The sequence below is a fragment of the Mesoplodon bidens genome (assembly GCF_964165515.1).
Source record: "Mesoplodon bidens genome assembly, chromosome: 15".
NCBI lineage: Eukaryota > Metazoa > Chordata > Mammalia > Artiodactyla > Ziphiidae > Mesoplodon > Mesoplodon bidens.
Genome location: NC_138171.1, coordinates 38670057 through 38683520, shown reverse-complemented (window position 1 = coordinate 38683520; position 13464 = coordinate 38670057). Strand labels below are relative to the sequence as shown.

Sequence of the window (13464 nt, the reverse complement as noted above, 5' to 3'; positions counted from 1 at the left end):
GCACAGCTCCCGGGGTTCAGCTTTGGATTTGGCCCCGCCTCTGCGTGTAGGTCGCTGGAGGGCGTCTGTTCTTCGCTCAGATAGGACGGGGTTAAAGGAGCCGCTGATTCGGGGACTCTGGCTCACTCAGGCCAGGGGGAGGGATGGGTACAGAGTGCGGGGCGAGCCTGCGGTGGCAGAGGCCGGTGTGACGTTGCACCCGCCTGAGGCGCGCCATGCGTTCTCCCGGGGAAGTTGTCCCTGGATCCCGGGACCCTGGCAGTGGCGGGCTGCACAGGCTCCCCAGAAGGGAGGTGTGGAGAGTGACCTGTGCTCGCACACAGGTTTCTTGGTGGCGGCAGCAGCAGCCTTCGCGTCTCATGCCCGTCTCTGGGGTCCGCACTGATAGCCGCAGCTCGCGCCCGTCTCTGGAGCTCCTTTAAGCAGCGCTCTTAACCCCCTCTCCTCGTGCACCAGGAAACAAAGAGGGAAGAAAAAGTCTCTTGCCTCTTCGGCAGGTCCAGACTTTTTCCCGGACTCCCTCCCGGCCAGCCGTGGTGCACTAACCCCTTCAGGCTGTGTTCACACCGCCAGTCCTCTCCCTGCGCTCCGACTGAAGCTGGAGCCTCAGCTCCCAGCCCCGCCCGCCCCGGCGGGTGAGCGGACAAGCCTCTCGGGCTGGTGAGTGCCGGTCGGCACTGATCCTCTGTGCGGGAATCTCTCCGCTTTGCCCTCCACACCCCTGTTGCTGTGCTCTCCTCCATGGCTCCGAAGCTTCCCCCCTCTGCCACCCGCAGTCTCCGCCCACGAAGGGGCTTCTAGTGTGTGGAAACCTTTCCTCCTTCACGGCTCCCTCCCACTGGTGCAGGTCCTGTCCCTATTCTTTTGTCTCTGTTTATTCTTTTTTCTTTTGCCCTACCCAGGTACGTGGGGAGTTTCTTGCCTTTGGGGAGGTCTGAGGTGTTCTGCCAGCATTCAGTAGGTGTTCTGTAGGAGTTGTTCCATGTGTAGATGTATTTCTGATGTATCTGTGGGGAGGAAGGTGATCTCCGCGTCTTACTCTTCCGCCATCTTCCCCCTCTCCCATGGTGGCGTCTTAAAGTCAGAAATTCTGAGTCTGATTCTTGGCTCCACTTTTCTTTTTTTTAAATAAATTTATTTAATTTTGGCTGTGTCGGATCTTTGTTGCTGCACACGGGCTTTCTTTAGTCGTGGTGAGCGGGGCCTACTCTTCCTTGCGGTGCGCAGGCTTCTCATTGCAGTGGCTTCGCTCATTGCGGAGCACGGGTTCTAGGCGCGTGGGTTTCAGTAGTTGTGGCACATGAGCTCAGCAGTTGTGGCTCACGGGCTCTATAGCACAGGCTTAGTGGCTGTGGCGCACAGGCTTAGTTGCTCCGCGGCATGTGGGATCTTCCCGGACCAGGGCTTGAACCCGTGTCCCCTGCATGGGCAGGCAGATTCTTAACCACTGAACCACCAGGGAAGTCCTCTGCTTCTTACTAGGTGTGTGACCTTAAAGAAATCACTGAACCTCTCTGAGCTCTAAGCATCAATGTGGAGGAGGAAAACAGCCTGGACAGCTTCTGGAAGAAGAGGTTTCAATCAGGTGACTCAGATGTCACTTCTTAGGCCTACGAATCATCAGAAAAGCCCAGGCTCTGTAAGTAAGTCTAAGAATAACTAGTTAATACCACTGTAGGAGCTACAAATATGGCTTTACTCTTTATTTTCTTTCTTGGAATACTTTTTAAATGATGTAACATATCCCCTACTTAAGATTAATAAGAAAATAGTGTTTAAGGAATAAAAATCACCTGCAATTTTTTTTTTAAGTGACAAGAGAACAGACTGGAGAAAGGTCCAACTACCCAACAAGAGACTAACCTTTAAGGAATCCAACATAGTTGATTGAAAACCTGGTTCCTGTCACCACCACTCTCCCAGAGCCCCAGCCTCGCATCTTGGAGCCGGCATGGACTTCAGCATCACCCTCCCAAGCCCGACCAAAAGGTGACACGGGGGCGAAGGAGCTCCACAGACACACAAGGGGAGACGATGGTGTGGGGCATGAAAGCAGCCGTCACAGGAACAGACCAGAGTGCCCTTTCCCTGATGGCATGGAAGCCGGGAACGACACTTCAGAGGGACGTTCAGCACAGGGGTACGGCTTGAACAACGGGGCATCCACCCCCAGGCCTGCCACTCCACCACAGAGGCCAAGCCTGGCCCGGCCACTTGGACAACGAAAACGCTCTCAAACCTGATTTCACAGCTGATCTTCGCTCTAATTGGGAGGACATGAAGGCAGGTGGGGAGGCCCTAGTCACAACGGTCATTCATTCAAAACCCACTTGCTTGGCCATTTCCCCAGCTGCCTCTCAAAAGGAAGTCCCTTGTGGGGGGGTGGGGGGCTGTTAAAGAGAGGGCTGTGAGAAGCTCCCAAAAGCATGAGCAGGATTCTAACTGCTCTGTATTCCCTGAGCTGCCGGCCACTGTCCACCCGCCACCATGCCTTTCCTCACCCGGGCTGGGGTCCCCAGGGAACAAGCGGGTCAGCACCAGCCAGGCTGGGAGCAACTCTGGGCCACAGTCATTTTTTTTCCAACAAGTTTAAAGTCTCCCTTTTGACGTGTTCTCTTAGAGAAAGCACTGGAGTCAGGGCCTGCCGAGCTCAGGGGAGCCAGGAGAGCCAGCACCCAAGGGGAGGGCTGAGAGAAAGAGCCCCTAAAATAGCAAAGTAAGTGCCTTGAAACACTTTCTGTGTGTTTTTGACCGATAAATCCTTCCTTCCTTCTCTTTCTTTCCTTCTTTCTTTCCGTCTCTCTCTCTCTCTCCCTCTCTCTCCCACTCTCCCTTTGTCTCTCCCTCTCTCTCTCCCTCACTCTCCCAGTCTCTCTCCCTCTCTCTCCCACTCTCCCTTTGTCTCTCCCTCTCTCTCTCCCTCACTCTCCCAGTCTCTCTCCCTCTCTCCCTGTCTCTCCCTCTCCCCCCTCTCTTGCTCTCTTTCTCCCTCTACTTCTCCCTCTCCCACTCTCCTTCTCTCCCTCCCTCTCCCTGTCTTTCCCTCTCTCTCCCCAACTCTCCCAGTCTCTCTCCCTCTCTCCCCCTCTCCCTCTCTCTCCCTCTCCCACTCTCCCTTTGTCTCTCCCTCTCTCTCCCTCACTCTCCCAGTCTCTCTCCCTCTCTCTCCCCCCCTCTCTCCCTCTCCTTCTCTCCCTCTCTCCCACTCTCCCTTTGTCTCTCCCTCTCTCCCTCACTCTCCCAGTCTCTCTCCCTCACTCTCCCAGTCTCTCTCCCTCTCTCTCTCCCTCCCTCTCCCTGTCTCCGTCTCTCCCTCTCCCCCCTCTTGCTCTCTTTCTCCCTCTCTACTTCTCCCTCTCTCTCTCCCTCTCCCTCCTTCTCCCTCTCTCTCCCCCTCTTGCTCTTTCTCCCTCTCTACTTCTCCCTCTCTCCCTCCTTCTCTCTCTCCCGCTCTCTCTCTCCCTCCCACTCTCCCTCTCCCTCTCCTTCTCCTTCTCTCCCTCTCCCACTCTCTCCCTCTCCCTCCGTCTCCCTCTCTCCCCCTCTCCTTCTCTCCCTCTCCTTCTCTCCCTCTCCTGTCTCTCCCTCTCCCCCTCTTGCTCTCTTTCTCCCTCTCTACTTCTCCCTCTCTCCCTCTCTCTCTCCCTCTCTCTCCCTCTCTCCCTCCTTCTCCCTCTCTCTCCCCCTCTTGCTCTTTCTCCCTCTCTACTTCTCCCTCTCCCTCCTTCTCTCTCCCGCTCTCTCTCTCCCTCCCACTCTCCCTCTCCCTCTCTCCTTCTCTCCCTCTCCCACTCTCTCCCTCTCCCTCCGTCTCCCTCTCTCCCCCTCTCCCCCTCTCTCTCTCCCTCCCTCTCCTTCTCTCCCTCTCCTGTCTCTCCCTCTCCCCCCTCTCTTGCTCTTTCTCCCTCTCTCTACTTCTCCCTCTCTCCCTCTCGCTCTCTCTCTCTCCCTCTCCCCCACTCCCTCTCCTCTCACTCTCCTTCTCTCCCTCCCCCTCTCCCTCTCTCCCACTCTCCCTCTCTCTCCCCCCTCCCTCTCCTTCTACCTCTCCATCTCCCTCTCCCTCTGTCTCCCTCTCCTTCTCTCTACCTCTCCCTTTCTCTCCCTCTCCCCCCCCTCTCCTCCTTCCTTCCTTCTTTCTTTCCTTCTCTCTCTCCTCCTTCCTTTTCTCTTTCCTTCTGTCTCCCTCTCTCTCCTCCTTCCCTCCTTCCTTCTTTCTTTCCTTCTTTCTTTCTCTCTCTCTCCCTCTCTCCCCTCTCTCTCTCCCTCTTTCCTCCTTCCTTCCTTTATGGCTGTGTTGGGTCTTCATTGCTGCACATGGGCTTTCTCTAGTTGCAGCAAGCAGGGGCTACTCTTCGTTGCAATGCACAGGCTTCTCATTGTGGTGGCTTCCCTCATCGCAGAGCACGGGCTCTAGGTGCGTGGGCTTCAGTAGTTGTGGCACGCAAGCTCAGTAGTTGTGGTTCACGGGCTCTAGAGCGCAGGCTCAGTAGTTGTGGCACACAGACTTAGTTGCTCCACGGCATGCGGGACCTTCCTGGACCAGGGCACGAACCCGTGTCCCCTGCATTGGCCACTGCGCCACCAGGGAAGTCCCCCTTATTATTATTTTTTTTTACACATTTCTTTTGCATTTTTACATGTGTTTTTTAAAAAATGCTTTACACAACCTCAAAACACGTTAAAACCTAACCTTCAAAGAAAACACTTAGGCACGTACACACACGCATGCACGCACACAAGCGCCTGCTCCTCTACACAGAGACTATCTCTGGAAGGGAACGATGAAACCAGAACCAGTGGCTGCCTCTGAGGCAAGAGACGGGAGACTTATTTTTCATAATACATTTTGTACCATGTCCATATGTTCTGTATTCAAAAAAATAAATAGCCTTTTTTTTTTTTGAAGAACTTATAAAGAACTGACTTAGTAAACGACACTAAGATAAACTACAACTTAAGAAGGAACCCTCTTCCCCTTTAATTCTGAAATAAGCCTTTTTGTGTAATTGCATCCTCCCCTCAGAAGAGCCTTCATGTTTCACTCTGATGGCTGTGGTAAGGCACTCTGAACAATAAACATCCCGTTTTCTTTTAAATCCACTGTAAAACATTCCTCTCCACGGGCCTCTGTAAACAGCTCCTGGCACGTCAACTTCATCTCAACGCTCTCCCTCTCGGAGCCCCGAGGCACCCGGCCTGCAGCTCGCTCCTCCCTGAGGCCCCCGTTTGCCCGAGGCCAGCCTCCGAGGAGGCTTCTTTTTTTTTTTTTTTTTTTTTTTTTTTTTTTTTTGCTGTACGCGGGCCTCTCACTGCTGTGGCCTCTCCCGTTGCGGAGCACAGGCTCCGGACACACAGGCTCCGCGGCCATGGCTCGCGGGCCCAGCCGCTCCGCGGCATGTGGGATCTTCCGGGATCGGGGCACGAACCCGTGTCCCCTGCATCGGCAGGCGGACTCTTAACCACTGCGCCACCAGGGAAGCCCCCGAGGAGGCTTCTTACAGGCACCACAGGGACTGGAAGCCCGGGGACCCGGTGCTGGCCGGGCTGCTGCATCAGGTGAGTCTGCTCTGTGGGCACGCCGCCCTCACACCCGCCCAGCCCAGCCTTACCCTCCATGGGAAGTACTGGTCTTCCAGGCGACCGATTCCCAGGCACCCTCGGATGTTCTTGCCCCACACAAACAGCTCTCCTCTGTCTGCAAATAAAGAAAAACGGCTTCGCTGGGGCTTGAGGCCAAGGGCAAGTCTCCAGGAGAAGGAAGGGTCATGGGAATAGGCTTTCTAGAACCAGGTACAAAAAGATCAAAGTTAAACTTCAATTTCTCCCAGGCATTAATGCTTTCTTCTAAAGGGACAAGTATACAGTACCATCCCCATACCAAAAACATGTCCCGTCCCAGATTCATGCTGTGTCCCTCTCATGGGAGATGAACACATGCCTGGAGGTGGGCCCAGGGGCTCCTGCACACGGCCCGCTCTGTGTGGCCCTTACACACACACCCTCATCGCCCAGTTATGTCCAACCAAACCCTGCCCTCCACAAATCCTGAAATCTCAGCACCCTCAAATCCTGGTCACGCCCTGACAATAGTGAGAAGTAGGACAATTTGTCATTTCTTGTCTGGGTCTCCACATCTCAGAAGCATTTGGTCAAGTGACACACGGTGACCGGGTGCCTCTTTGGGTCAAGTGTACATCTGTGTGCTAGGAGCTGGGACAGCATGGGGACTGACACGCATGTTCCTGTCCTCACGGGGCTGGAGCTAGTTGAAGAGCGAAAATTAAACAAATGATTAAACCAACAAATGCACGTTTTCAAATTGTAAACAGTGCCATGAAGGAAAAGGACAGGCAGGGTGCTGTAGGGGCAGGCCAGGAGACTGAATCCAGACTGGGGCTCTGGGAACGCCAGCTCCAGGATGGACCCTCAGGCTGGGCAGGGCCCTCGGTGCAGACTTCCATCCACACCAGCCCGGGGCACCCTCGGCACGGAGGCCCCATTTACCAGCCCCCTCTGGCAGAAGGCTCTGGTCATGGGAAGAAGGGAAGACATGGAGGAGCCGGGACTGAAACAACCCGGCTGATTGAATAAGGGATCCTTCTGTGCCACGTTGTCAGAGCCCTCGGGTCTTGTCGCCGTCCTTGGTCTTCCACCTCAGAGGTCGTGTTTAACAGAACAATTCAACCTGGCCCCCAACATGTTAGCAGACCTCAGGGCAAACCAGAGGAAGCCAGGCTCTGAGGCTCGCCCTACTGAGGGACAGTCACTGGCATGTGGAGGGTGGCTGTCGGGGGAAATCTAGGTAGGACTTCATTTCAGTGTGACCCCAAATGGCCGCATGGCACGACAGCAGACAAAGCAATCTACCCTAGTCAAAGGCTTCATACGGGTTTCCAAGTACATGACTTTGCACATAGTTTAAGCCTTGAACATTGGGGAAATAGGTTACTGTTACCTCCAGAATTCGCCCACACTGACTCTATCTGCTACATCAAAATAGCTTTAAAACGCCAATGTGACACGGACGCATTTGCAGGTGAAGGTGGCTGACCCTGCGTGAGGGGTCCTCCACCCCGGGCGCCACTGCTGCCCCCCAGCGCCGCAGCGCACAGACAACGCCCCACCCACCACCACAGCGGCCCACGCTGCAGCTGCTGCCACTCAAGCCCCGAACCCTGAAACACAGACAGTGACTGAACGGCAGTGAGGACTCTGCAACAGCGTGCTCGTCTGGAGCAGCCCTCACGGCAGCGTGAGGCCGGGGAACACAGACGAGGACCACCCAAACTGACTGTCCCGGCCCAGATGTTTCTAAAGGAAACAACAGCTTGCCGTGAGACAAAACGGTCTTTAAATTGCAAGGAAAAAGTGAATTTACTTGAGAATCACAAAATGAAATTTAGTTCCCTCTTACTATTCAAGTCAACTAATGAGGAGCAAATGGAGCCAACAGCCGCGGTGGGGGGATGAGAGCTGCAATCAAGAAGCGCAGACACGCGGGACGTCTGCAGAGTAACTCTGTATGTCATGGCTTTGTAACTGGGCAACGCTCTGAGAAAACCTCCATTTCAGCCCCCCTTCGATCACTCCCCCCGGCACTTTGGAGAAACCGGGCACATCTACCGCCTCAAAACCACAGGATGGTCTTATAAATATGCCTCTTGCCGCCCCACGCTCCTGGCTCGGATGAGGGTCGGGCTTGGGCTTGGCCAGGGACTGGGATGAAGCCCCCACGCTCATTTCCTCCTCACCCACCGCGATGTACCAAACCTCCGCGGGTCTCCCCCAGCAGCCCGGCCCACTCGAGGGTCCCCTCTCCCACCACCGACTGCATCCGCTTGAGAAAAGTCACTGCAACACCAGCCTAACCACAAACCAAATGAACTGAAAACAAACCTCCCAGGTGAAAAGGAGACACACATTAGACCACCTCAAGCCAAACAACTTCTGGATTAGCTGCTCTCTTTAATTATCCACACAAGGGTGCCACTCCACTGGATGGATGGAAACTGAGAGCAGCCCAGGGATTGGGGCTGAACCTGAGAGGGTGAAGCTCGGTAAGGCCTTGGGGCCACATGGGCTTGATCACTTACTGGTGAGGGCGGCGAAGTGGCTGAGTCCACAGCGAATGCGGGAAACCTGGACTCCTGGGTTGAACTCCGTCAAGCCAAACAGAGTGGGTGGAATCATTTCTGGAAGGGCAGTTTCCATGAGGTTTGGTCCTTTCCCAAGAATTCCATAGCCCCAGACGAAAACATGTCCCTCTCCTGGATTACAGTAAAAACAACGGTCAGGAAGTCAAACCAAGTGCAGCCCTCCCTCGCAAGAAATTCGAACCACACCACCAAGATGCATCATATCCACATGGACTATTTTTTTCCCCTCTTCTTGCTTGGCAAGAACACGTTGATATTTAAAATAATGTTTCTTTTCTCCTCTTTCAAATTCTTGCTTGTGGAGTATGTCTAGCCAGCTAACCAATCTCACAATACAAATGTCCTACATCTTGAGTGTGCTGGATGGAGCCACTCCATAAATCAGCCACAAACCCCACGTGAACACAGGAGAGCCTTAGAAGGGCAGCTTTTCCTAACAGCGCTACGTCTCACACGGATCAGAAGACCAAGCCAAGTACACACACAACTTCTGGCTAGATTCTAAAGTTCGTAACGATTCTCAGCTCATAACAAGCTCACTGCTCATCAGTGGTGCCAGACGTGTAACCCCAGGGGCCTGGATCCCACTACCTGAACCCTAAGGCTCTTCTCCTGTGTGCCCGCAGCTCTTGGCACGGCCTTTCCGGAGAAGGCAGGCCTGGGGGCTTTGGCCCATGCTTCAGGAGAGGGAGCAGAAGTTCATCCTCCACTCCAGAGGTTTGCGATAGTTACTCAGCTCTATGCTGGCTGTTCGTCGACCTATAAATCATGGCTGTTATCCTTCTGTCAAGAATGTCACCCTCACCCTCTATTAACTGAACTAACTAGATCTTCCCACAACTGTGCTCCCCGCACTGAAAACCACAGCCTGAATCCAGCGGACACCAACCCTTCCTCACCCAACCCACCCACAGCTTCCCAACAAACTGCCTGCAAGAGGGTCTCACCGTTTAATACAGCGCAGCCTGTCCCCCCACTCGCAGCCTGCTTCACCCGCCCGACTCCTGAGAAGGGCAAGCACCGGGGAACGTTCACCTGAATCAAAGGAAGGGTCCACACTGTTAGGAAGACAAAGCAGCGAGAACTTGGAAATGCTGTTTCATGTGCAGAGTAGCTAAGTCCCCGTTCATTCATTCCCTCCCCATGTATCTCCTGAAATCGTACACATGATAAGCTTCTAACTGCATGCTGGGAAGACGACAGGCAGCAGGAGAAGCAGCCCCGCTCTCAGACTGCAGTCCAGGGCGGGAGGCAGATGTCAGCCAAAACTAACACAGGATGACTCTGTGCTGAACGCAATGAAGAAGAGTACAGGGGTCCCTGGCGTGAGTGTCAGGGACCTGATCCGCTGTGCGGGGAAGAGCAATCAGGAGTAGGCGGGCCAGGGGAGAAGAGAAGGAAATCCCAAGGTGGCGAGATGGACGTGCAAAGGGGGCAAGGTGAGTGTGGCCCGTTCAGGAGCTTACACGAGGTCAGAGTGGCTGAAGCGGGGGGACAAGGGGGAGTATCTGTAAGATGCCAGTGGGCAGAAGGGAAACCAGATCACACAGGGCGTTGTTGATCAAAGCAAGGGTTTGGTCTCTATCCTAAGCACAACAGGGAGCCAGTAAGGGTTCCAAGTGGGAGAGGGACGTGATTTCTAGAGGGGAACGTGAGTGGACGTGGTAACAAGGGAGAAGGGCCAGGATGCCGGGCTGAGCATGAATTCACTCCGGGATGTACTGAACTTGCAGTGCCTAGAGACGGCCAAGTGGCACTTCTGCTCAGAGTGACAGATGGGAGGCTCAGGGGTTGGGAGAACGAAGTGTGGCCAACTAAGCTGTCCAGCAGGATTTGGTCTTGGCACCCCTACTGAGGAATAACTTTGCAAGACAGATTTTAAGTGCTTCCGTGACAGCCATGAGTCTTTTCAGAGTCACTTGCAAATGGAGACAGCTGGAGGGTAACAATCCCTAAGATGACTCCAAAGGAATAAAGGGGCTTACTGATCCGAGATGATGTGAGGCTGCTGGCCTGGCCTGGCGTCTGCTGCCTGGCTCTCACAGCTTCTCTACCCAACTGGGCTCTGGCACAGGGCCCTCGGCAAAGGCTGAGAAACGCTCCAGCAAAGAGCCACTGGAAACGCACCACTGTTGTCACTGACAGGATGAGGCTCGGACCACGTAAAGAATCATGGATGCGGTGGGCTGCTTCCAAAACAAATGACCCGTCTGTGCTAGTCACACCATGGCTAATCTGCGCCCTTGTGTGTGGGAGTTAGGCCTAGGGACTTGCTTCTAAAGAACAGAATTCCAGCAAACGTGAGCGGAAGGCATTGCCAAGATGAACTTATGAAGCACTGGCTTCTGTCTCACTGACACGCTCTCTCGCCCTCTTATTGGCTCATTCGGCCGAAGCCACGCTGTGAGCCACCACTTGGAGGAGCCTGCATGGCAAGGAGCCGAGGAAGACTTGGACAACCACTGTGAGCTGGCCAAGCGCCAGCGAGGACCTGGGGCCCCAGGGCCAACAGTCCACGAGAACCTATACCCTGCTGTCAACAACCAGAACGGGCCCGGAGGCAGGGCCTTCCCAAGGTGAACCCCAAGGTGATACCAGCCTTTGAGAGACTCAGAGCCAGAGACCCAGCTAAGCCACCCCTAGGTTCCTGACCCACAGAAACGGTGAGACGATAAATGTGTGTTGTTTTAAGCCGCTACGTGTTGGGGTCCTCTGTCATGCAGCACAGATAATGATGACATGACCCTAGATCTGCCCTCACAGGAAGGCCGTGGGAGACACTGATCTCAGGCCTTGCTACCCGGAAGCCCAGTCCCTCTTCTAAACATTTTATTTGCTGTTTATCTTATGGAAACAATGCATCATTTCAATGACCACGTTTTCATCTCTGTTTTGGCTACTAGAGAGCTCAGAGACAAATCTGCAGCCACTTCTAGCTACTGTGTCAGACCACAGAGAATGAATTTTTTCATCCAATTAGCTGATCTTTATCCATTTGTGCATATCTCTTTATCTATTAATATATATTTAAAACCCTTCTGTATGTTGTCAGACGTTTGATGATATTAAGTCCTTATCACTTAGAGATACATGCTGATTTAGGGATATGATGTCTAGGATTTGCTTCAGAATAACGCAGGACAGAGAAGCAGATGGAATTACAGACGCAACGAGATTGGCCATTAGGTGTATGGGGCTTTTTGGAGAGCAGGGTGGGGAGGGTGAATGAAAATGTTCTGGAATTAGTGGGGACAGTTGCATAACCTTGAGAATATACTAAAAACCACTAAGTCACACAATTTAAAACAGTAAATTACCTATTTTTTTGAACGGGCCATTAGTTGGTAATTGTTGAACATGGATGATGGATACACAGAGATTAATTATGCAGTGAGGTCTACCTTTTGCTCACGTTTGGAATTTTCCTTAATAAAACGTTTAAAACCCTACTGTACTGTACTGACGGTGTGACAGGGAGAGGCCACCAGCAGGACTGCCAATGCCCTACTGCATGATCTAGGGGCCACACAGGTGTCTTCATCAAGGTGCACACCTCAGATCTGTATATTTGGGGGTACACACACTAGACGGCAACAAGAGGCCGACTGTGACATCACAGGACCTTATGTAAACAGCCTCACATCCCTTTCAGAACAAGACAGGGCACACAGACATACCTAAACTACTGCTCTAAACCAGGACAATCTCATCGAAGTATTGATAATGATGGCTTTTGCATCTAAGCTTTCTTTCCAGGCTCCAATGAGACTGCCAAGAACTCGGCCCCTTGAAGAGGCAGCCGTAGCACAGGTGAGGCCTACACGGCACTCTATACATCACCCCTTCGTGAAGGATCTCTTCTAAACATCCTTAACACTCTATCTCCAAACCCCCAGCCCCAGGCTGCAGAGGACCTCGTGGGGTCGTACCTGGGTGGAGTCCGTGACAGAGGCCAGCTGCAGGTACTCGGAGTTCCCCCACCCGAAGAGGCTGCCATCGACTGACACAGCCAGGCAGCAGTCCCCGTAGGTGGCCACCTGGACAACGTTCACTCCGGCAAGGTCTCCAGCCAGCTTGGTGGGCACGCTGGTGATATTGTAGTGACCCAGACCTGGAACAATGGAAAACTGTGTTACTTACTTTTGATTGTTTATTCTTTTAACAGACACTTGCATTGACCTACTATGTGTCAAACACAGTTTTAAGCACTTTGCAAACATCAACTCAAAATCCTAATCTGTTATTCTACATGCTGTACAACTTCCTTCTCCGTGTTCTCTCAGAAGACGAAAAACCATCATAGTAATTGTTTACTTTTAAAACCCTTGATGGGACTTCCCTGGTCTTCCAGTGGTTAAGACTCTGCGCTCCCAATGCAGGGAGCTGGGGTTCGATCCCTGGTCAGGGAACTAAGATGCCACATGCCACAACAAAAAGATCCTGTGTGCAGCAACGAAGATCCCTCGTGCCGCAACTAAGACCCGGCACGGCCAAAATAAATAAATAAATAGAATTTCAATAAATAAACAAACAAACATATAAATAAAACCCTTGATATTTTCTAAGTCTGATTCAAGTTACATACCTTTTCAGGATGAAACACCAACACACAATGAACCTATCAGACCTTGTATATTACATGCAGGCACACCTCGTTCTATTGCACTTCACAGATACTGCATTTTTTACAAATTGAAGGTTTGTGGCAACCCTATATTGTCAAATGATGGTTGGCACTTAGGGGGCAGTATTTTTTAATTAAGATACGTACATTTTTTAGACATAATGCTATTGCACACTTAATAGACTACAGTGTAGTGTAAACATAACTTCCATATGCACTGGGAAACCAAAGTTACAACAAGCAATTCCTAATGCACTGCTGGGCTTGCTAGAACATAAAAGAAATCTCTAAGAGCCCATCCCACCTCAGCCTCCCACCCCATACCATCCCCCAACTACAACAAATCAAAACTGTCAAACTGGTGTGGTACGCAGTGACCAGAGGAAAAGACGGGGCTTGCCTGGAGGACAAATGTCACCATCAGCACTGCAATGGAGAGTAACCCCTGGGCAGCAGACCAAGGTAGAACCCTGAACCACAGACTCATGCTTGTACCAGGCTTTCTCAAAGGGGCCCAAAGCAGTGTCAGACTGGCAGCACCCCTCAGCAACAGTCAAAAGCCTGTTATTATGTACTCCATATATAATAAAAAAGATTTTTAAAAAGTAATTCAAAATGTTGAAGGGTTATGAAAGAAATAGGATGCTGAGATAGAAACTGCTTTAGACAGAATGGTCGGGG

General features: G+C 52.5%; 1 protein-coding gene across 3 annotated transcripts in view; it reads right to left on the bottom strand.

Annotated features, from left to right (window-relative positions):
- Positions 1–13464, bottom strand: part of RCC1L (RCC1 like) — a 41559-nt gene that overhangs the window by 7963 nt on the left and 20132 nt on the right. For 2 of the 3 annotated variants that reach the window (XM_081257798.1, XM_081257796.1), the window contains 3 exons: positions 12089–12270; positions 9107–9194; positions 8097–8270 (listed from right to left, as the gene is read on the bottom strand). In XM_081257798.1, the coding sequence (XP_081113924.1) occupies positions 8097–8270; positions 9107–9194; positions 12089–12270 (444 nt within the window). Of the gene's footprint in view, positions 1–5612; positions 5699–8096; positions 8271–9106; positions 9195–12088; positions 12271–13464 lie in introns of all 3 variants that reach the window. The other variant, XM_081257797.1, reaches the window with a different exon arrangement.